Source organism: Schistosoma mansoni, chromosome 4 (assembly GCF_000237925.1).
Source record: "Schistosoma mansoni strain Puerto Rico chromosome 4, complete genome".
NCBI classification, from domain to species: Eukaryota; Metazoa; Platyhelminthes; class Trematoda; order Strigeidida; family Schistosomatidae; genus Schistosoma; species Schistosoma mansoni.
The window spans coordinates 9,730,091-9,754,481 of NC_031498.1; the positions used below are offsets into that span (position 1 = coordinate 9,730,091).

At 31.1% G+C, this 24,391-nt stretch overlaps 1 protein-coding gene across 1 annotated transcript in view; it reads left to right on the plus strand.

Annotated features, from left to right (window-relative positions):
* The window catches only part of Smp_156630 (hypothetical protein), a gene marked incomplete at both ends in the record, with an annotated part of 60,882 nt that overhangs the window by 7,702 nt on the left and 28,789 nt on the right, over positions 1–24,391 (plus strand). The window contains 6 exons of the mRNA XM_018796765.1: positions 259–613; positions 7,664–7,752; positions 10,442–10,727; positions 14,323–14,558; positions 19,378–19,445; positions 21,080–21,250. Of these exons, the coding sequence (XP_018651874.1) occupies positions 259–613; positions 7,664–7,752; positions 10,442–10,727; positions 14,323–14,558; positions 19,378–19,445; positions 21,080–21,250 (1,205 nt within the window). The remainder of the gene's footprint in view (positions 1–258; positions 614–7,663; positions 7,753–10,441; positions 10,728–14,322; positions 14,559–19,377; positions 19,446–21,079; positions 21,251–24,391) is intronic.

Sequence of the window (24,391 nt, forward strand, 5' to 3'; positions counted from 1 at the left end):
CACTTTAAATATCTTATCAGATAAAATTTTGTGTTTTCAGTTTGCAAGACATGAATATGACCATTAAGTTATCATTTTTGAATATTATGGTGACTTTTATTGTATAATGATAAAAACACATGCTTGGATTGACCTTGGTTTTTCTTTAAAATCATCCATTTAATTGATGACTCAAATATTTCTGAAGTTATAACCTAGATGAAGTAATGATTTGATAGAGTATGAATTCACTTGTCAAGGTTTTATTTTATTTTGTAGATAAGAAATGAGCGATGTACACAATTACCTGGTGGGAGTTTTCTTCTAGGTCTTACCGGATCGTATGCATATGAGACTGTAACTTTCAGCGTTCCAGTTGGTCATAATATTCTTCAATGGTATTTACTTGTTGAAAATGTTTATATACAACGATTATATGGATTAAAAGATCCTGAATTACATATTAAAGAAATTCGTTTAACTGGAACTCCACCAGTGACTGCATGTACTCCATGTGCAGCTGGTAGTTTTGGACCTAAGGAAAAAGCTGATCATTGTGAGTTATGTCCAAGAGATACATATTCAGCTGAAGGAGCTAAATCATGTCAATCATGTCCAGCAGATCAGTATTCAGGTAACTATAGATTATACTCGCTATCATGTTTACCTGTTAAGTAACGATGGTAAATTCCATTTACCTCTATCAGCTATTGCCCTGGATGTCTGTAATTCCCGAAGAGTCTCGGCTTTCACTATGAAGCAAGATAACTCTTCTGAACGAAGATTCTTCAACTTTCAGGGCCGAGTTTAAATGGTTTAAATTGTTTTCTTGGCTAGCGTTTTCTCTGGCAAAGCTTTTTTCCACAGAATGGGGTTTTTGACCCCAAGCCTAACTGTGATAATTAGGAGTATTTGAATTGTAGTACAAACTATGAATCCCACAAATAACGCAGTTTAATCAAGAAGTACTAGATGATCACGAACGAATGTATTGTATTTGGAATTATAAATCAAGCAGTCATCAATAGTTAGTTCATACAAACACCACACTAACCCTTCTCTTTCATACAGGCTTTGGACCTGCAGTAAGTCTAGGAGGGTTATAGGTGGAGTCATGAATTATATTAATTTTCGAACAATTTTTATGATAGATAAGATGTTCAGACTGAGGTCATATTTTAGCAAGGATATTTGAAATAGATACGAGGACGCATTTTTAAAACAAGTATTATTTTACTTACATACTTAATGAACAATTATTAGAGTTTCTATGTATTTTCTAGATTTTGAAAAGTTTTTTCATACTTGAAAATCTTAACAACTTAATGAGAGGAGGGAGTTGTCCTAGTATGTATATATATATATATATATATATATATATATATTACTACATTGTGAGCAATCTGAGCAGATACACATTTTCAAGGCACTTTTTCTATAAACCAACAAAAGCCGATGAAATATAAAATAGATGAACGAAAAATATAAAAAAAAACACAAAATTTAGCGTATGGAGAGAATAACAAATTGTCACACGAACAATGGGATTGGATGTAACTTAAAAAAGTCCTTAACACGGATTCAAAGTTAGAAACACTTATCCTTGGATATACCAAAAGGTGACAGAAATTTTCCAAAGACTAGGGCTTCCATAAGCCTAAGGATGCACACTGACAACATATTTCTTAGGATATAAAAAAATGCAGTTGATTAAATCATACCACCTATTTCAGTTATCTGCCTTTCTATTAAAAATTATGATTGTCTACCATGTTCAATTATTTCAGAATTTGGTTTTAATTTATTCTAAAGTCATCTTATCACATACCATTTTGATTTCTTATTATTGAATAGTTCTACTATTCAGAATCTATGTAAATGATGCTAATCAGCCAACAGAACGCTTCAACTCAATTACTGGTTCTTTTCATTTCAAACAAAAGATAGTTCTTAACACTTCGTTTAGTTAGCAGTTGGGTATTGTCAATTTGATACAGGTCTCTGCTTGTGACTTCAATACTTTTCGCCTAGAAGACTGATCATCGAAATCTATTTCTAAAACGTTTTTTACTCATGAATCCTTTGTGTTGTCTCAAAAGCTCTCAAAGCTCTTAAACTCAGCAGTGAATTTGATAATAGCGATTTCGTGGGTGATTGACAAGTTTCTACGAAACCACTTAGATCATGAGAAGAATCCTGGAAGAAACCAATTTTCACTCCAAAAAAGTGAGATCCCGTTTAGATAATGTTAAAATATTAAGGTCAAAAAGGGATCTTTAACCTTGGATAACTAATAAGCTTCCTAAAACCAATGTACTTGTAAATGTTTCATTGTTTCTCAGGCGACCTAATTCTGATGGAAATATGGTTTCAAGTTAGGCTCAAAAGTATTGTTAAATCAAAAAAGAGCAACAAGTTTCAATTGTACACATACTTCATATTTGATTTCTGAAATTAATTCAGTTTTAAAATGCTTTCTTCGATGTCATTCATCCCTGAATTATATCATTTGATGAACTTGTGTAAACTAGAGAGAAGTGGATAATTGTTTATTTTTATCGTTTCTGATGTTAATTTAGGAACATACACCTATGTCTTTACATGGAATCATGCTTAAAAGCTTAGAATTTCAGGAGTGTGTTATCTTCCAAAGGTTTTATGTTAATAATAACAATAAGTTCACTATACCCTAGTATCCACAATATTATTATTCTACCCATAAAAATGTTTATCAGATAATTGTATCAGAGTGGAGCAGTTGTTAATTGTTAAGGGGTGCGGCTTTCAGCTACTAAGTAGCGTGTTCAAGTTCCATTCCATCTTCTTCGGTTAGGGGAACGAGGTAGTACCACCTACTATCTCACTTCCAGTTTAATTCAAAGCAAAGTATACAAGTGTGCACCTGATCAGTCCGTTAATCATACTAAAATTGGTCATGTCAGCTCTTGCGTTGATGACGAGTTACTAGTGTCACATAACTGATAAAATCCCTTTTTTGTCTGACAAACAAAATCTACGTAATTCCCAGATAAAGTTTGCAATCAAACTATACCTATTTTTTTCTCTATGTCTACATAAAAGTAAACATAATATTCACCTGTAAATAATACTTGTCTTATTTAGTAGTTCATTTGAACAATATTTTAAACATAAATTTGATACGTAAACTGTTGAATTTCTCAGATCATGAATTCTGAAATAAAAGGAAAAGTGGACTCTGAGTGAACTTTTTTGTGGTGTTTGTCAGCAGAATTCAGAATACTTGTTCAGCCCTAGTTTGAACTCGTTAGCTGGATGTACTTACATCACAGTGTTCATGTCGACACAAGGACTCGAACCCAGTACGTTTTTTATAAAAAGTCCACTTATTGGGTCTCAATAGTCAACTATCCAAATAACCTCTGATTTATGGAGTGGATATTCTATCATTGTTGTTAAAAACTGAAAATGATCATTTTCTTTTGGTATTTGTGTATCCTGAGCGGACTGCTTCACTGTTGCAGTCCTGAACAATGACAACGGGGAGTATCAAACCCTTTAAAAATTGGAGCGAAATATTTGAGCCACTAGTATAAATATCAAAATCGAATCGAAAAATAATTTCCAGAAATATAAAATCGCTAATAGGAAGTATGTATGATTAGCTTTGTTGTTTCGAAATATCGATTAATTATTCTGTTTTAATAATATGACGAATATTGACTTAGTAAATTCTATAACCATCATCGTATTAAATTAACATGTTCATACATGCTTGAATCAATATATAAAATTAACCGATCGAGTTATTCTAAACAGTTTAGTATATATATTTTGATGTATATGGGTGTCTAGTAACTAAATATCATAAACTAATTATTACCATATAGATCATCAGTTAACTGCAAAGACGCTTCACGTTCTATTCATGAAGATTTTGAAGGAAGAACTTTTCTTCATTCGGAATCATGAGTTGTGGAATCAATGCTATAGAACTACTAAATAATTATGTTGCATAGGGAATAGATGAATAGACAGTTTGACAAAACTATGAGAAATTTTGTTTTTTAGATTAAGATTGGAAAATACTGAAACGATACACACTGTGTACAAGCCTTTGAGATTTTGAGTTAGCTATCTTATTCATGAAACCACTTTCTAAAAAATAAAAGTTCTTGCAAGCTTTAACCCAATTTTTTTTCTTACAGTGGACTCCAGTTCTTGGAATTTTAATATTAGTTGATTGGAGGAAATCAACACTAACATCCCTTCCTTTTGAAAGGTTTAAACCAATTAACATTAAATCAGATGCACCTTGATCAGTTGAAAATTTATGACTTAATCGATGGAATTTAATCCATACTAGGAGTTGAACAAACATGAAATTGGTTACTACTAGGTTTTATTTAATATTCATTTAACTAATAAGGTCCCAAAATAAATGTAACTAACTATGGATTTCATCTACTTAGCTTTTAGCTGTCCAGTTTACGTGAAGTCTAGTTATACTACTGGGGTACCGAAATGAGATTTGGTTCACTAGGACTCAAACGTGTTACTAATCGGTGAAAAACCGAGTGCTTTTATTAATTAAAACGCCTCTCTAGTCTTTAATCAATCAAACAAAACAAATAATTTAATCAAATTAATATAATCACAGAAGATTTGCTTTGTTTATTCCAAGGACTATATATATCAATCTAATAATAATATTTTTCGCATACCTAATGTACACTTCTGTTGTCTTGGCAACTGCTTAGTTATATTGATTTAAAACTATTTTATGAAATAAACAGAACTGTTGACATCTTTCCTAACAAAAATTAATAAAAAATAATTATTTTATTTTGTTTAAAATGACTACACATTTTTCATACTTACTTACGCCTGTTACCCCTCGTGGAGGAGCATAGGCCGCCCACCAGCATTCACCATCCAACTCTGTCCTGAGCCTTCCTTTCCAATTCTCTCCAGTTGTTATTCATCATTTTCATATCTGCTTCTATTTCCCGGCGTAGTGTGTTCTTTGGCATTTCTCTTTTCCGCTTCCCTTCCGGATTCCAAGTTAGGGATAGCCTCGTGATGCACATTTATGATTTCCTTAATGTATGCCCGATCCACTTCCAACGTCTTTTCCTAATTTCCTCTTGAGCTGGAAGCTGGTTTGTCCTCTCCCATAAAACGCTGTTGCTGATAGTATCCGGCCAATGGATGTTGAGTATTTTGCGTAGACAACTGTTTATAAATACTTGTACCTTCCTGATGATGGTCGTAGTAGTTCTCCACGTTTCAGCTCCATACAGTAGGACTGTCTTGACGTTCGTATTAAAGATTCTCATTTGGAAGTTAGTTGACAGTTGTTTCGAGTTCTATATGTTCTTCAGTTGTAGAAATTCTGCCATTGTTTTGACAATCCTCGCCTTTACATCTGCATCCGATCTGATTCATACAGCTTTCCAAAATTATTTATACATAACTAATCATTATGAATGATTTGTAAACAGTTTGTAAACATTGTCTTGAAGATAAAACTTTGTGTACAATTGAAAACATGACAACTAGTTTTTACTCGTGTGTGAAAACAGTAAAAAAAACAGAATAAACGTCATCAAAAACATTTGTTTATTATTGTAATTATTTGTCTTTTTGTAGAGTGAGTTTTTAAAATTCTCAACAAGTTAGCTAACTTGTGAAATTTTATGTACACCTATGGAAAAACTGACTGATGAGATTCTAATTGAAAAGTATAGCTTCTTTACGTAAACAGCGAAACTATTTAATGATTAAACTCAGCTTATTTTTTTGGTTTGTGATTGAACTCAAAACTTTAAGGAGTTACTCGGTTTCAATGCAAATTGATTTATATCCGATTGTCTCTATCAGAGTGGGAATAGAATTATCCAAGCATTTAGACTAAAATACGAAAGTCGAGTACAGTAGTATGAAGCCATTAACTCAAAATAAAGAATGATGTTTTAGGAGAACCTTGAAGTGTTTTTCGATAGATAGTATTTTTTTTAAAGTTTATTCTTCAAGCATAATATCAATCAACCAACTCATTCAAATAATTTTCACTTTATTGATTGTAAGATCATTGAGTATGTTCGTAATGAATAATATAACATCTACCAAATATATCACATCATTACGGCTAACTACTATAATTAGATGAGTTTTGAGGTAACATTTGTCAGTTTTGAACCAGCAAATAATGTTTCACAATTAGCTCAAATCGTGTTAAGATCAACAAGACTTGCATCAAGATATTCATATAGTTTAGACTTTATCTAATCGCTACTGAAATACACTCATCGAAATAACGAACTGCTGTGTGTTCCACATTGAAGCTGTAAAAAGGTTCAAGGTGATGTATTTCTAATAAAGAGTGACAAGAACTTCTTTGATGATCAATTTTATTCATCTAGCATTAAAATTCAGGAAAAATATAAGTTTTTGTGAATAAACTAAAGTAAGACAAAAATGGTAAAGTCTCGTTTCTTTGGTGCACCCATCGTTTATACATTCTTGCTTTTTAACGCTCTTGAAGATATTACATTCCTTTTGATTGGTTGATCTTATGATAAGCTAGTTTTTCACCATATTTTCAAAGTTTCTGTGTATATATACATTCATATTTATGTTTGCTTAAACCAGTCACTTTTCCTCTCATAGTTTTTCATTATAATCATTAAGCATTAAAATAACTTCCAACCAAAAGACTATTCAAAAGTAATAAATGGTTCAGTCCTTAAAATACTTTAAATAAATTAGATACAACAAAGTTAGTGGCAAGAAAGATTATTAATAACGAATCGATAACTAATCATTTCAATAGATCAATCTTGAAATTGTTTGAACACATTCAATAAGTTCTATTCAAAAAACCTGTGTATACAAACCACGTCAAATATAACGTTGATGTAGATAGAAATGAAACATCTTCAATGCCAATGATGGAAAAACAACTTAGAGAAGTATAAGAATTTTAACATATACTAAGATATCTCAAAAGTCTTATTGTAGTGTGGTCTACTTATATCCATATAAGTAGTATATGGTGATGGTCAGACATAGAATGTAGCTTGGCAGAAGACCGATAAGGAAAGAACTGAAATGAAACGCAATTGGTAGGAAAATGCATGAACAATGTAATTAGAGATGAACTGATATTTACAGAAGGAACAATGAAGATTGAGATAATTGATTGTTATTTTGCAAATTTGCTGTTCATTGTGTGATTATAAGAATTTAGTCAGATAGTCTGTAATTTGTGCTTAAGTACATTCGATTATCCCTAGTCGTGTTCTCATTCACAACATCATAACTTAACAGCTATATCAATGATAATTTAACAATTAATTGTTTACTGTTAATGAACAGGCGTCATTTTAAAGTGATAGAAATTTTAATCCAAAAAATTACTTCAATTCATTGGATTTTATCTATTTAGAAACTGACTGATAATGAAACTATCTGTTGTAACGAAATGAAATGAACAGTCAGTTATGAAGAAAAAACTATGGAAGCTTAAATCATTGTTATTAAAAGCGAGTAAACTGTTTGCCCTGATATTTTATTCTCTTTACAAATGGGATTTGATAAGTGAATGAATGAGAATGTTTGGTATAGTTTAGGTTAAACTAAGCTTTTATTGATTTTTATCCATAAAAATATAACAAAATCTTCTACTTATTAACAATAAAAGGTAATGGATCTTCAAGTTGTAGTCCACGTCCTCCATGTAAGAAAGATGATTATACAAGTTATTGGACATCATGTGATCAACAAGAAATGGTAAGTTATTCCTGATAGTATAATCGAACTTTTGTAACGTTTACATGAAATTCAGCACGTTTTTAAATGATCATTGTCAATAGAATGTATATTTTATTCAAGGGGTTATATGTTCAATTATGAACTGATTAATTTCATTGGGTAAATAAATAAAAACAGCCTTGGGTCAGTTTAAATTTTCCGTTCTCTATACCATACAAACCATTTGGCTTGATCAATAGTTCAAGGCTACTGAATCCAATTCTTAGGCTTTCATTATTGCTACACCTTTTTGAATCATTCAGCTTAGTAATATCAGGTTCATCTATCTCTCCCTACTTTCAGACATAATTTTCCTCTTAAGAGTTATAATATTCTTCCTTGTTTTTTAATTAAATATCTTACTTAAACTACCGTCTACTCTCGTCATGTCTTCTGTATCTTCATACTTTTGCTGATGTTAGGAGGAACAGTAAAGTTTAGACGATCTGCTTTTACTATTTCAGTAAACTTGAGTTATTGTGGATCATTTTAGGCGAAATAATTTATCCTAACAAAGTTGTATATGTCTATCTATACTATACTATATATATCATGTTAATCGAGGTTTCGAATTGGTACTTACTGTGAACGATGAAAGCATTCATGATCTGATAAATAGTAGTTAATTATTTGGTAAACTATATCACAGTTAAAATCTAGTGTTTTATCATATTGTTTATCAGAAAAAACAAGTGAACTATCTTTTTATTTCAAGCGATAAATTACAATTTCGGTTCTAAATTTTTTGACATTAATAGGCGTTTGTAAACGATGTTAGCCTCATTCAATGCTTTTTTTTCATCCATAATGACAAAGACATTAATTTTGTCCGTAGCTGCATTTGCACAGTTATATACTTTAAGCACACTTTTAAACGCCACTATAAATTAATTAGGCTGATTGTTTTATTTTCTGAATTCAGTATAAACTATTTAAATAATGGTTGACAATGTAAAGTATATGATCTGTTATGACCTTAGCTTATACGATTACCGCGGACGCGATTGTCAAGTTTAGATACGCGGACTTATACGACCAACAAATGACGCATACACCTGAACAAACAGCCTGGAGTCCCGATTGAACCTTTTCCCTGCCTGTTAAGTTCAGAACACCAATCTCAGGCTCGGCGATATTAATAATTTATTTCAAACATACTGGGTTTATATACAAACCGAACAGACCACCTCACACCACAAAATAGAACACAAAATTTGTGCAAGATCTAGCCAAAAGTGGTTGTGAATATGGCAGACTGTAATTAATAGATTGGGAATGACTTAAGAATGATAAATCTTATGATAATGGTCTATAGGTCAAAATAAAGCTTATGATTAGAAAGATATGAAAATACGTAGTTTAGTTACATAACAATTGTGTAATAGAAATATATGTATAGTATTAGTCCATAAATAGATCTCAACGGTTACTATTCATTATTCTAATCGGGATATAACGTTATCACTATCAATAAGTGTCTTATAGTATCATGAAATTGTAACTCAATTCAATAATTTCAAATTATTTTGAGATGTCTAGAAGTTCTAGTTGGCTAGTTGATAGCTTAATTGATCAAGGAAGCTTAGCTTTAAACTACTTGAATAGGTAATATACACTAGTCGTTCACTGAGTGGTAATTGCTTTTTCTTATAGTTGTTAGTGTTGATCTTGATTGCTTCGTGATCACTAAAGTAATTAACTCAACATAATGGTGAACTTTATATTATAGATTCAAAGGTCACTGCTCTTTGCTCTATTGGGGTTAGTCCAGTTGTAATCAGATCTTGATGTCGATTCAGTCACTTTATATTTTGCCTGACTTTTATACTTTATTAGATGTACTTAGTTAATTGGAATAAGTCAGATCAAACGTCTAACTAGGTCATTCAACTTCAATCGGAAGCAGTTTGAGTTAGATAGGACGAGTTATTGATTTTTCATCGATTGGAATCAGACTGAGATAATCCAAGCTGGTAGAGTGTATTTTTCCGTTGAGGTGGTCACCAAAGTTCGACAGAAACCAGCAGATTTTATTGTTATTTGGTTACTTGCAATCACAATAGTCATTTTCAGTATATTGTTTAAATAAATGTTTCAACAATTTTCAAGTAGATAATAAAATAAAAGAATTTATTATTAGTCGTAAGAGTTTGTCATTTTTTTGTTAATGCTTGAGGCTGTATCTATCAAGCTACCTTGATACACGGACTTCTTGAATGAAAATCTCATTATTAACCAGATTTGTACGTTGCTTATACTTTGGTTAGTGGTTAGTCATGAAATCGTCAATTAATGATAAGTGTAATATTTATTGAGGAAGATATGGCTATTGTGACTCAGTAACCTGGTAATATAACATGATGATATTTCAATTAACGGATAGTTTGTGAAAGTCCTACTGTGAACATCAACATTGGGATTTAGATACATCCAACAGACGAGTCCCGAAGAATATGATAATCTCTCCTTGAATTTTACTACTAGCCACAATTCGATTTGATAACTTGATCTTCATAGTTTAAAACCTAGTGGGTGGTGATTTTATTTATATTTTAATCACCATATCACCGTTCGTATTCTTTTTCGCATACAATACAGATTTCTAAACAAACTTTACTCAATAAAATAGTTAATCATTTTCTACTTGTGTGTGTTTTCTTGTCTGTAGACACAACGTAAATGGAAATGGATTGAACCAAAAATATGTGATGAAAATAGTGGTGTTTCTTTACCAGAATCAGAGAGTCCAGTACATTGTCATAAGTGTCCAACTGGTACATTTCCATTAGATGGTAATACATGTGAATTATGCTCAATTGGTATGAAGAAACATTTGTCAAATTTAGAAGCTTGTGTTACATGTCCAACTAATGAAGTTCCAATGTATGGTTTACGTTTTGATAACTGGTATCGTATGCCGTCTATACTGAAATTGGATTGTTTCAATTTCTTTGGTAAGTTATTAGTACAACTTCTTATATGACAAAAATAAACCACTGTTTTTCAATCTAAAAGTAACTGTGAAACATTGTGCGTTTGTAACAAATTAGGAAACGATTTAATCTCTTCGTTAAGTAAAAAAGTGTATTTATAGAGTTTAAGCAACAACTATGCAACCCGAAAATGTGATGTAAATGATTTAACTATAGAGCTTTTTCATTGTTATTTTCTTTGACATCAATTCAAAACTTTATGTTTACATTTCGCTACTTAGGCTGAGAAAGAGATCTCAATAAACGACAATCAAATTGAGTCGAAAATAGGTTAGGTCTTTGATGGCACGTTATGTACAATACCCTAAAAACTATATTGTAGTTACTGTTACTTACTTATCATCTAAATCTAGCGTAGTTGTTATTTGAAGTGATATTATTGTATTGAGGTGTAGGTCTTTAATATTGAAAATTTCTTGTTATTGAATAAGAAAATCAGAATTATGGTTTCTTGATTGTTATCTTGATTCGTAGAGTCACGGTAATAATATGTATGTTTATGTATGAGATTTCAATAATATAATCAGAAAACTTACCAATAAGTCATTCAAATAATGACTGTTCTTTTTTATTAAACTGAACTATGAACATTGACATAATTAGAAATTAAAGCCAAGTGGATTGTATTGTTTTCAACTACGTTCTCATTAGATTTTACTCGAATATAATTGGACAATCAGGAATGATATATTTGTCGATGTATGTTATAATCAATCTCGTAGGTTAATTCCTTTAATATCTTAATGAATTTTAGATCCACCTTTACTATCTTTGAAATGAACATAGTTTAATGAAGAAAAGATTATCAATAAATGTCATCTATACTTTTTACGGATAGATATTTATACATCTCACTTTAGACCATTTCATTCATATATGACAATTAGGTCTTTATATAATAAATAGGCGTATTGGAATAACGGCATTCTAATGATATTCCAATAAATGATACCAACACATACGGAGAATGATGGAGAGAGGGAACGAAAGAATAGAAACAAAGATTTCAAATCATAAAAAGCAATTTAGAGAATAAAGAAAGTATTACCAAAGTTAAAAATAAATATCAAACAAATGACTTTGATTAATACAAAAAAACGACTCAAATCAATGATAGTAACCATGTATTAAATAGTAATTAATTTCGGATGAACATCGTAATATTCTGTTTAAAAGCCATCACCCATAGTAACAACAAAGATATTGAAGGAACTGGTTGTTAAAGGAACCAAATCAAAAATGTAGACAATAAGATTCTGACTGATTGGTTCACAGATTTAATATTTATCATTAGATCTTAAAATGACAGATTCAATTCTATATGACATCGTAGATACACATTAACTGATAAGTCTTAAATCAACTAATGATAACTATTCAGTAATTTTTATTTTATACTAGTTCTTTCGTTTTTGTTTTAGTGAAATGAAATATGTTTTTCTTTTAAAATGTGAACAGAAAAGTAGAGTAAGAAATTATCAAAGAATAATTTTCTGAAAAAAAATTCTGAGTTGATATTCACTCTGGGACTCGAACCCAGGACCTTCCGATTGTGAATTAAGGCTTTATCGAGCCAGTACGCACAGTATGCACATATGCCAATAAGAGACTGACCAGTTGCAGTCCTAAATATCAGTGGGAAGATTCAAACAAACAATACCAAGTGAATTTAAACTTCACTCAGTTGCACAAGCAAGTAGCTATCAGGACTCGGTAGCTCAGTAGATAACGCGATGGTGTTTGAAGCTAACGATACTGGGTTCGGGTCCCAGAGTGAACATCAACTCTGAGATGCAGGTCAATCCAGCTGACGAGTACCAAACAGGACGAAACGCGCGTCCTAGCTTTGACTGCTGGTCACTATCCATCTTTGCTTATAAAGCTTGTGACCTAAGGCAATATCGAGGCAGTCCGCACAAGATGCACATACGTCAACAAGAAACTAATCAACTGCAGTCCTAAATAACAGTGGAGAGATACAAGTAAACAATACCAAGTGAATTTTCCTATAGTTAGTTGTTTATTAGAAAATTCTATTTTCAATATCTAATACAAAAGATATATGGTTAAAATCAGTTTATCCATTCTTTTTTTAAATAACAGTAAAAACTCTAAAATATTTCATTCATAGTATATATTTCGTTAAATAATATTAACAGTTAATTGTTTCAATATATAATGTAACTAAAGCTGTTTAAAATTAGAAAAAGTTATCAGTATAATTTCAAGCAAGAAACCGCTTTTGCTTAATTTCGATTCAAGACATATAATTTTAACTATTCGTAATGATCTCAACTCTAAGTTTATAGTTTGATATAATCGTAGTGCCGTGCTTCGCTAATTGTTCACCTCGATAACCGTGATAATACAAATCGTAACGGTGCATAAAAATCAGAAGGCAAAGAGAATCGGCAGCTACAGTTTTATTGACAACCAACAGATACTACATAATAATTAAAACTACTGTAACAAATAATCCATTATATTTCATTTCAAAGCATTCTGGTTCAAAATGGGTTCTCAGTATTAATAAACATTATGATAGAGTTGTTTTGTTACAAGTGAATGGTTTAATTTCAAAAGTTTCATTATTATTGTGTATGACATTCATTTGAGTAAAAATTCATCATTTATTAAGTGATACTAAATATTGTTTCTTTTTAACAAAATTTATTGGAATAAAGATAATGAATATGACATTTCTCACCTTGTAAATCGTTTCAAGACTATTCTTTCAACAGTTTCATTAAAGCCTAGAATCATATATTTTAGCTTTATAGTATTTCGGAATGGTCCACAAGTATTATTAATTTCTCATATAACTATTAATAACTTGAAATTTTATTTTGAAATGATAAGATCAGTTGATTTTGAAACTAGAGAAGTACAACAAGATATGTCTACTGGAAGAGCTAGACCTAATCGGTGGTAGTTTAATAGCTGAACTAAAAGCAAGTGTTGTCATGGTTTTGGTCAAAAGTATCAAACAGCTGTCATATGATAAAGTTAAGTCGGAATTAACGATTTAATGGAGGATGTCGGTTTTATCCTATTCGGGACTCATCAACTGGATGTACTTGTATTCTAGTGTTGATAATCATAGTGTGTGTTACTTATATCGACAGAAGTAGTATATGACACTAGTCAGAAATAGAATTTCTGGAAGCATAAGGTCGGGAAGATCGAGAAAGCAATTAGTATGGGAATGCAAGAACAATGACGTCTGAGACAATCAACGAACATATTACAAATGAAGTATTGGAGCATGGTTTTTCTATTTTAACAAGTAACTCCGTAATTTTTTCTAAATATAATCAGTTGTCCTCACCTGTGTTCTTCATTACAATATTAAAGTTTGAATCTAGTTCTTATCTCTTCAGACTTTAACGCATAAAAAGTTATATGTGGAACGGTTTGCATCATTATGATTGGTTGTTGTATTTAATAACAGCAGTATAAAGTACGATTCCCAACAAATAAAATGATCATTTATTACTTTTTTGCGTAAATTAACTGATTTTAACATTAGATTTTGTTATTGATAAATTCATTTAAGGGACGAAATGTAATACATGGGAACGTGATCTAACATTATTACGTGGTGGAGTTGGCATGCATTCAGATGAATCGGCAATATTGGAACTACCAATTAAAGATGGTTTTATTACAGCATCAACACTTGATTCAACTGATGAGTATTCTTTTTATTTTCAACCACCTATTTCTAATACATTTGTACGTATTGAATTCAAATTAGATTGTATTGGTAGATGTCAGTTTTCTATGAAACAAGTAAGTTGTTTCGTCTCACAATAACATTACACAATATCAATGGAGATAGTTGGATATTTATTTTTTGTAATATTCAATTTGTTATAAATAAAAATGATAGATGTTTTTTATTGAAAAGATAGAAAGAAAAGTATAGAACAGCTGTAGATGTTGATTTATTTTCAAATTTGCTTCATGAACATATATATCGGTGGAATTTACAGTTTTCCTTAGATCAGTCCAACTTATTTGAAGTCCTTTTTTGCTATATGCTCCATGTGGACGAATTTCTTCTCTGTATTCAACAAGGGGAATCGATCCAAAAACATTTTTAAGAAAAATTTCTAGAAATTCAAGTTTTAAGTTAAACGATTTTGACAATTTGAATTGTTTAGACTTTGTGGAAATAATATCAGGTACAAAGTGTTTTTGAAGACTAATACTAAATTTTGATAGCGAATATAAATCATAGGCTAACACCATGAGTTGAATTTAATTTGATAACCGCTGAGGGCCGGAAGCAACTGATAAGTGTTGTATTCTAGTATGGGACTCTTTAGCAGTTCACAACCCTGATCCTACCAGGGATTAAACCCAGTATCTTCAGACTTCTTGACGAGAGCTTAACCGTCAGACTACTAGATTGGCATTTAATGACCACAATTATTCTTGATGTTGAGCAGAATCTAGTCGATGTAAATAACAGTTTCCATTTTATAATGGCTAAACCCTAGTAAATTTGTGAATTTTTCTCGAAGTTAGCTACTTTTGAGCGATTCACAATTATTAGAATGAAATTTTACAAACACCCCTTACTTTTCATCAATTTTCATACAAGCTCAGTATGCTAACAGTTAGGTATGAACTAAAAAGATAAATTCTGAGGATTCATATCAGCACTCACACTTTATGGCTTAGTTATTTCAAATCAACCAGATTTGAAGATAACATACATTTCATTTTTACGTTTGTTACAGAAAAAGAACAGTCATTCTAATTCATAAACATAATCGTTCTATATCCTAACCATGAATCTTGTTTTAAGATATTAGCCGACCTAATTTCCATTATTCTTAATTATGATTAAGAAAGTGAATTTTTCATATTAGTTGGAAAGCAATTTTTCTACTTATAATTATTATTCAATGTTCATCTACTTTTCTCCATGGTATCTGTTAGTTTATTGTTTTAAAGTTGTTAAGCAACAGGGATGTAAATGAAAAAAAAAAGAAACACCTTAGTTATTGATTTCTTTTTAAATGTACAATTCACTGATCAGTGACCATAACAATAATACTTATTATTATTTACTCAGATAAATGACCTTGTTTAAATTGTATTCAATTAATACTGGTCACTGATAATTAATATCCAAGTAATCTCTTCAAACAGATTTTTCAATAGTAATAATAAAGATTTTGTTTGTAAATGCTTGTTTACTACATGATAAGAATGATACTGAATAAAAGAAATAATGTAGCATTAGGATGAAGATCAATATTATGTAATATCATTTTGAATAATATATGATACTCATTACGAGAACATTCATTGAATCGGATAAAAAAGGGAGCTTTATTAATTTATAACTCATGATGATATAGATGGGGTTATCTGTGATATTACATGTTATCAACAACAGAGGACTAGACAGAGGGGAAATCAATTAGTTTTACTTCAATAATTGCCCCCAAATGCCCTGCTACGGCCGAAAGTGAGGAGAGTCCGCCCTCCCTCTCGAATGGTCACGCGTATATAGCCTCTGTCAGGGAAGTCCTACTCACTGCCTTCTCGTTGCACTACTGTTGTTTACGAAATTGAGAGGACGAAAAGCGAATGTCCGGCGCTTTAACTGGGTCGGTGGACACGGGAAGTTCACCTAGGGGATTTGGAAAACCCTGATTCCAAATCAATGGTGCACATGGGTTCCAGTAAAATGAGGGAACAAATGGCGTATGAATCAATCGTTGGTCACCGACTACCATGGGACTGCATCTCCTCACGATGCTCCACTGCCTTATGGATCAGATCTTTAGGTCAAAGGCTCCGGGTGTGGCCCCCTAAGAAAACCACCTGCTTCAGTTTTGGCACCTGGGCAGTATCACAGCCCTCACACAAACCAAATGAGATTTGTGCGGCGCATATATATCTGGTGCTTCCTCGTACCAACATTTATGTGTTTAAATAAATAAATAAACTTCAGTAATTGTACATAATAATTATATCTAAAATAAAATTGACGGATTCTATGATGCTTACATTTAATCACGAAATCTTAAATGATCTTCATATAGCTTAATTTGAAAAAAAAGAGAAATAGGAAGTGAAATAATTCAATGAATGTGAACCATTCATCATTCCAACTTAATAGCATTGGTTTTTGATGATTTTGTTAATTATGTACATTTGTATGATCTCATGTACCTCAACTTACTGATTACTGTGTAGTGATTCAGAATAATATAGAAACGTGAAATAACTTATTTGTTTTAAAATATAAAGAATTGGAAGATAATATCAAGCTGTACTGACAAGATATAAAAATTACAATAAACTTATGACCTCATAAGGTTGTCTTATTTCTCCACTAATTGAAGTCGTTTCGACGATTTTGCAAACTCATTCAATCTACTTTGTTTATAGTCATTAATATTACTGTAATGTTTGTTTACAACTATAAACTATATTGACAAGTGTAGCATTCATTATAATAGTCGTAAAATTTCCAGGGTCATTATTCAGTTGTCTACTTTGATTTATGTGACAAATCTCATATTTTGATTCATTAGTCTTTAGTGTCCATTCTCTAATTCCAATATCCATGAACGATGTTGATACTTATGAAAGGTATAGTCTATTTAACCTCGTATATTTTCTATCAACTAATCATGTTAGTGCAATGTAGAAATAAAGAGTCGAATACAAGTTCGTTTTAGGATGTATGTGTTTCAAACATTCATGTGAGCAAGCAAACTAGCAGAGTGAGTATGTTGGTCGAATATATCCAGACAGCAGTAACTGTAAAAACCTACTCAATGAATAATTAGTGACTTACTCGTTTTATGAAGTGAATAATGAATTGAAGATAACCAATTATAGTATAGATGTCAGGTATACCTAATTTGAGCACAACTATACTTAATAATTAACATGAGCACAAATGTGGAAATAGACAAAGAATAATTTGGGCTAATAAAAGCAGACATGCGAGTATACAGTATAAAAGATAATCTTCTGATTAAACATACAAAGATCAGTAAAGGTTCGGATATCAGTTCGTATTAGCCTGTGATAATTGATTCCCCATAGGACCGTACATTTAGTTGTCCATAACTAGGGCGACCGAGATCAAGGTAGTCACACAAAGAATAATTTTTCAACACTCCGTCTAGATTACTATAAAGTCTAAGATAGATACGATATTGTTCTTCATAACTGTATTGCTAATACCGAGGGCCCGATTTTCCCCTAATCAAAATATATACGTTTCTTTCAAGAAATAAGGTGCTTTTCTGTTCAAAATACATTTGTACTCTTATAATCAATTTCCTAATCTACACAGAATAACCCAAATAATAAAAAGCTAATTTCAGTTACAAATGTTAAGAGTGGCATTGAAATTAGAATCATGTTATTTCCGACTATAAATCACAATTCCTATTCACCAAATTTTGTTTCCGGTTTCAGTAGTGAATTGTAAAAAGCACAGCTTCTCAAACTTTCAGTCTAAAGAATCTTCAAAAACCTTTTCAGATTTGTGAGTTATATAGATAACTTGAAAAAGATTGATTTAGGCTGCCGATGAAAAGTGTTCGAGAATTTCACCGCATTCAAATAAATTTTATGTTATGCAGTAGTCCGACTTTGCTACTGAGATATACACCTTCTGTATAAGTGCACAAACTAGAGACTTGAGTGAGTAGGAAGATTTTATTCGCAAAATGAATCAAAAATATATGTACAACTTATTAATAAATATCCATCTTTTCCCCTTTGGAAAAACAGCGGCATTCACAACTAATATAGTGTGTTTGTATGATTATTTGTGAGCTTTAACGAATGCCGACACTTTGATAGGTACCTAATGATATATATCTCTTCTCAAACTTTGTATGATTTATATATGTTTCATGTCGCTTTTAATTATTATGTCAAACACTATGAACGAAACTAGAAGCTTAAATTCATACAAAATCCTAATGGTAATTTTCATCATAAACTGGAAAATACCAGGTAGTCACTGAACAGCTGTTCTCTTCTATAATAAAAGTTCCTAACTGTCCATGTCTACGATTTCACATATGATTCTTTCCATAGTCTCTAAATAGTATGGTGACCATAACACCTTTAGACTAAGTATTTGGAATTGAATAGATCAAGCTTTTGATTTTTGATAAATTTGTGATATTCAACAAAATTCATTCAGTGATGGATGGTGGCTAGAAGTAGAGTCCAGGCCCCCCTTTTTTCTTCATATTTGACACTCGTCAGCTGAATGTGCCTGCATCCCAGAGTTCATGTTCACTTCGGGACTCAAACTCAGTAACGTTCGCTTCAAACGCCATCACATTATCTACTCAGCTACTGAGTCCTAATAGCCACTTGCTTGTGCAATGAAGTTCGTTTGGTATTGTTTGTTTGAATCTTTTCATTGATGTTTACGACTGATCATTTGCAGTTGTAAACATCAATGGGAAGATTCAAACAAGCAATATCAAGTGATTTTCAAAATTTTTACAAAATATTCATAAAGCAGCTATTTAACTAAAATTAAACTGGGATTCATTCAAATTTTTATTTATTTTTCTGCTGAAATTTATTGTTATTTATTTTCATTTAGGTTTTTGACACCGGTAATGAACAAACAATTGCTATCTGGGGTGGATCATCAAACCGAATAAATTACACGTGAGTTGTTGAAAATTGAATAGTTGCCAATAAATGATTTCAATACCATTCTACAGTTTCAGCATGTTTTATTTTTAATTTTGTTTAGAAAATAAACAAAGGGGTATATATATATATATATATATATATATATATATATATAGAAAGAGAGAGAGGGTAAAAGCTTTTATGAATATCTTATCGAATAATATATCAATGTTCAAATACCAAGCACACATACCACTGCGATGGAATTCATAATTTGATTTGCTCAATAAAAAATTCATTGATTAGTTAATTTGATCATACTGTATGATCAACATTATATTATAATGTAAATTTTATAGTCTTTCAAGTGATCTTGAATAGGGTAAGAGCAATATGCAAAAGAGTACACTCTTTTTGAATTAAATATTTGATCATATAATTCACAAAGTTTATCCATATCAAGAAGTTCGAAATTATTGAGTTAGGATTCGTCTTCCAACTGTTACAGTATATATTTGTTATGATTTGATGATGGTAATTAGTAATAAAGTGTTTGATCACAGTTCAAACATCTATGTGAATGGACTATTTAGCTTTTAATCTTTGTAATAACAAGTTCATAAACTACAATATCATGTCAGTATAGGTAGAGTTTAATGGGGGTTATGGGATTTTCATAGTTTTTTTTTAAATCACGAATTTATCCTAACTAGAACATCATTGAAAACTATGAAGCACTGAACAGTCTTTGTAAGCTGCTCTTCAACAGTGTGCGTTCACAACCATGCATTCAGGAATCAAACTCAAAACCTTCCGTCTCTCTCAAGAACGCTTAACTTCTAGATCACTGAGCCACCATTCAACGATGTTAGTGTTTAACTTATCATTAGATAATAATAATTAGTATAATCTAGTAATATTTATTGTAGTACAGATGTTCAGTGTAAGGGAATGTTGATGAACACACTTATTTTAAAAATTTAGATGATTTTTTAATAAGAATTATATACCATTTTGTAAAACTGTTAATAATCATCGGTTTTGTTGGCCGATGAATCCACGATATTTGTAAATTTGATTCCTATTAAGTTACAATTGATTAGGTTCACAAAAGATGTCAACATGTTATCGGTTAATGTATTAACAGTCATCATTTGTAATGGGATTAATGTATGTTGATTGATCGTATTTATCCGTATAATTGAATTCGGTAAATTTCAATTCAATGTTTTCGCCCGTCTATTCAGTTTTATTGTCATGATTATTATGTTGACCATTTATTTTTATTCAGTTCATTGACGATGTGGTAGTTCCATTCTGTAGATTCTACATGGCACTTAACGTGTACGAATTTTGTCGATGATACTACTTAATAACAATCATCTTTATGAATAGTTCTGGGTTTGAATCTATTCATTAAGGGTTGAAAATCATATATCTACTTAAACTTATTGTTTAGATAAACACGTCAATTTAACAACATAATTCTGATAACCTTCGTCCTCTCATTGCATTATCGAAACTTATCATGACATTACTTCCAAGTGGTATTTAGTTATAAATCACGAATATTTTTGTTACTAGTTATATTACGTTTTACTCTTTTCTTTGTTCCTCGTATTATTATTATCATCATCATAATTACTATTCATATTATTATTAATTAGGTATCATATAAAAGATGCAAGTGAAGTCAAATTTAAGTGGATTTTTGAAAAACCATCTTCACCAATTCACATACAAGATCATGTAAATATTTATCAAATTGAAGTAACCAATGTGAAAAATGATAATACTATTGGATGTCAAACATGTGTTCAAGGAATAGTCGATGGAAAGTAAGTAAATAAGATGAATAATAAACTAAATGATATCTTGTTTATGCATTATTTTCTTCTTCATTTTTTTTGAAAGAAATAAGAATAATTCAATAGTGGAAAGTTTTGTCTATTGAAAGATCATTAGATTGAACTCAAATGGATCATTTATACTTTCCATATGTAGATAGTTTTTGAATAATATAAGATTGATGCAACAATAGTGGTCAATTTGATTTGATCAGGTTACCGACGAGCCAACTAATTAAATAAGAGAAATAAATATTACTTATCTAAGTTATTGGATGAATCTATTTTATTAGTGATATGTCGATGGTTTTATAGTTGTTATATTCAAAACTCAGTTTATTGAAAAAAGATTTTTTACAGTTTCATTTAGCCTTAACTACTAGGTTTTTTGATAAGTTCCCCTTCCACCTTTATTTTATTGTTGTACATCGTACCATATACATGTGTGGTAAGTAAAATACTGTAGAGTAGGTTACTTCACTTTATATTTCTGTAAACTAGGAGAAACATATACCAATTAATTGAATGCTTTCTGTTTGAATTTTGAACCATTCAACATAGAGATTAATTACAATCTTTCCATAGAAGAATATGAGTGAATAAAATAAGTTTAAACAATTTTGAAATAAGAACCATATATTACAATAATTGTAGATTTAGGAAAATTGAGTAGTTTATAGGTATAAATTCACAAGTTTTGTCATGGAAATAGTAGTCGAATCAATATGTTTTAATGAAAAGAACAGGGAGTATAACTTTTTTAAAGAAACAGATGAATAATAATAGAAATCCTTCTTTTCTCTTTATTGTTACATTCCATCTGATTTCAAATATGAATATTATTTATCTGGAAGGTAAATTATTTGGTAAACTATTTTATTTCCATCACTAACTTCTCTGATAAAATAAAATGGTAATTTTCATAGTTGCAATCATGAGTCAATTGAAGTTAGACTTCCATGGAAAACCTGGAAGCACTGGACGGCCGTTTCGTCCCATTGCAGGACTCCTCAGCAGTGCCTCCTATTGTTTAATCTATTTATGTTAAATAGTTTTGGTGTTTTTTTTCTTCACAATTTGACAATCTATAATGTTGTGTTTTGCAAACTGATCATCTCAACTCATATACTTTTTGTCAAGCAGCATTGTTTCATTATCAAAATATAGAGAGTAACAGTTTAAGATGCATTATTAAGTTTTTTTTGGGAGCTCATCAGTCTGCTGACAGATGTTAATAGGCATTTCCTCCATGTTATATAGTATTGTGGAAGTTCATACCCTTCAAAATATATACTAGAGAACTCGAAGTTATTAACTTATTAGTTGTAATATGTTGTGATTGTTGAAAAACATCTGCATATTTTGTTAAATGAATAACTACAGTAATATTTGTTCAATATACCTTGATCACTTAAAGATTGTAGTTACTATTAGCTTTTATGGAATCCTCAAGTGTTTGGACTGTCTGTTTTAGAACTATGCAAAATTTATAACCAAATATTTCAATTGTAAATTTGTTCTAACCAAATAACATTGAATTTTAACTGTATGAATTCATGCACATTTATAAAAAATGGTTTATCGATTATTCAGATGCTCACTGGAGAAAAGTTTTAAAAAGATTACGAGTTAACTAAATATATGTCGACTTTTTGGAGTGAAAGGAAGCTATCACATTGTGATTCATGAATCTAGTATACATATACATATAATGAAAAGAGAAAAAATGTTGTTACAACTGAATTCATAGTAAATATTTTCACAAATGAACATGGAATGACAAACATTGTTTATTGAAAACCATTAAAAAAGATAAATTTTTCAGTAATTACAGTTTGAGTGTAAATTTAAATGAGCAGTTTCTTACAATTTACAATTGATCGATCACTGGGTTGTGTTCAGTGTCATGTGTATCGCGTCCTTCTTAGTGAAGATTGATCCCTACCGAACAAGATTACAAGTACACCTTGCTGATGATTACCAAGTAGCACGAGAGCTAGGTTCAGGGTTTCCTGTCGACTACCTAGAACCACCATCTTATCGCAACATAGTGAACGCAGTGTTGAGTCACATAGACTAGTAGCCACGTTGCAATTTGGTCGATTGGATTCGATCTGCACGAAGAAGGACCTGACACACATGACATTGATCACCACCCAGTGATCAGTCATTTGTGAATACATCTCAGTTCTACAGGAGGTCATTCGCAGCCCGGATAGCCCAGTGGTAATGTCTCTGACTGTGAAGCTGAGTGGCACGAGATCGAATCATCCAGGGAGCATCAGTTTCCTCAAGACTACAGGTAAACCTTGCTGACGAGTGCTAGATGGCACGAAACCTAGGTCCAGGATTTCCTGTCGAATTCCTCTAACCACAATCTTAGTTTCTTACAATGTTGGTTAGTTAATGTTGAGACCTTTAACTGTTACTGTTGGGATGACCCTGCATTTTTCTCGCAAGCGACATGACAAGCTCGTGAGTCATCAAGGAGCATTTCAATCAATCAGCGATTAATTAGAAGTTATGTGAAGTTATGTTACTAAAATAACAAGATCCTGATTGGCTGATTAACACACTGCTACTATGTTTAGCAGTATTCTAGAACTTTCAGTAAAACTCAAGGACTCTTAAATTACTATAAAATCCCTATATTTTCTGTACAGAAAGGAACCCTGTAGTAAAGTGCTTCCCTCATACTTTGTGCCTTTTCTCTGGTCTTCAAGTCGGTGTATAGTTCTAGCTCGTGGGTACGGAATTAGCCTAGGGAAGCGAATATAGCGTTCACAATCGGCCAGACGTAACAGTTACATACAGTAGATTACACTGAGGCAAGTTATAATTATCACTGTAGGTATGCACAGTTAAAATTATCTAATAGCACAATAAAGTCATTCGGTCTTGTGAAATCACTCTCCATATTTTGTTACTTGTTTACTATTCCATTAATTGACATTTTCTTTTAAAATAAACCTATTTATTTTATATTAAATGAAATTCAAATTTCACTGTCATTAACATTTATTGCTATTTTGTCTTTGTTGGTAATAAAGTTTTGTTTTAAATTAGCATTGTTAACTTTATAATCACCATGACAACATGATTGAAAATATTTCAGGAAAAGCATTAAATTTT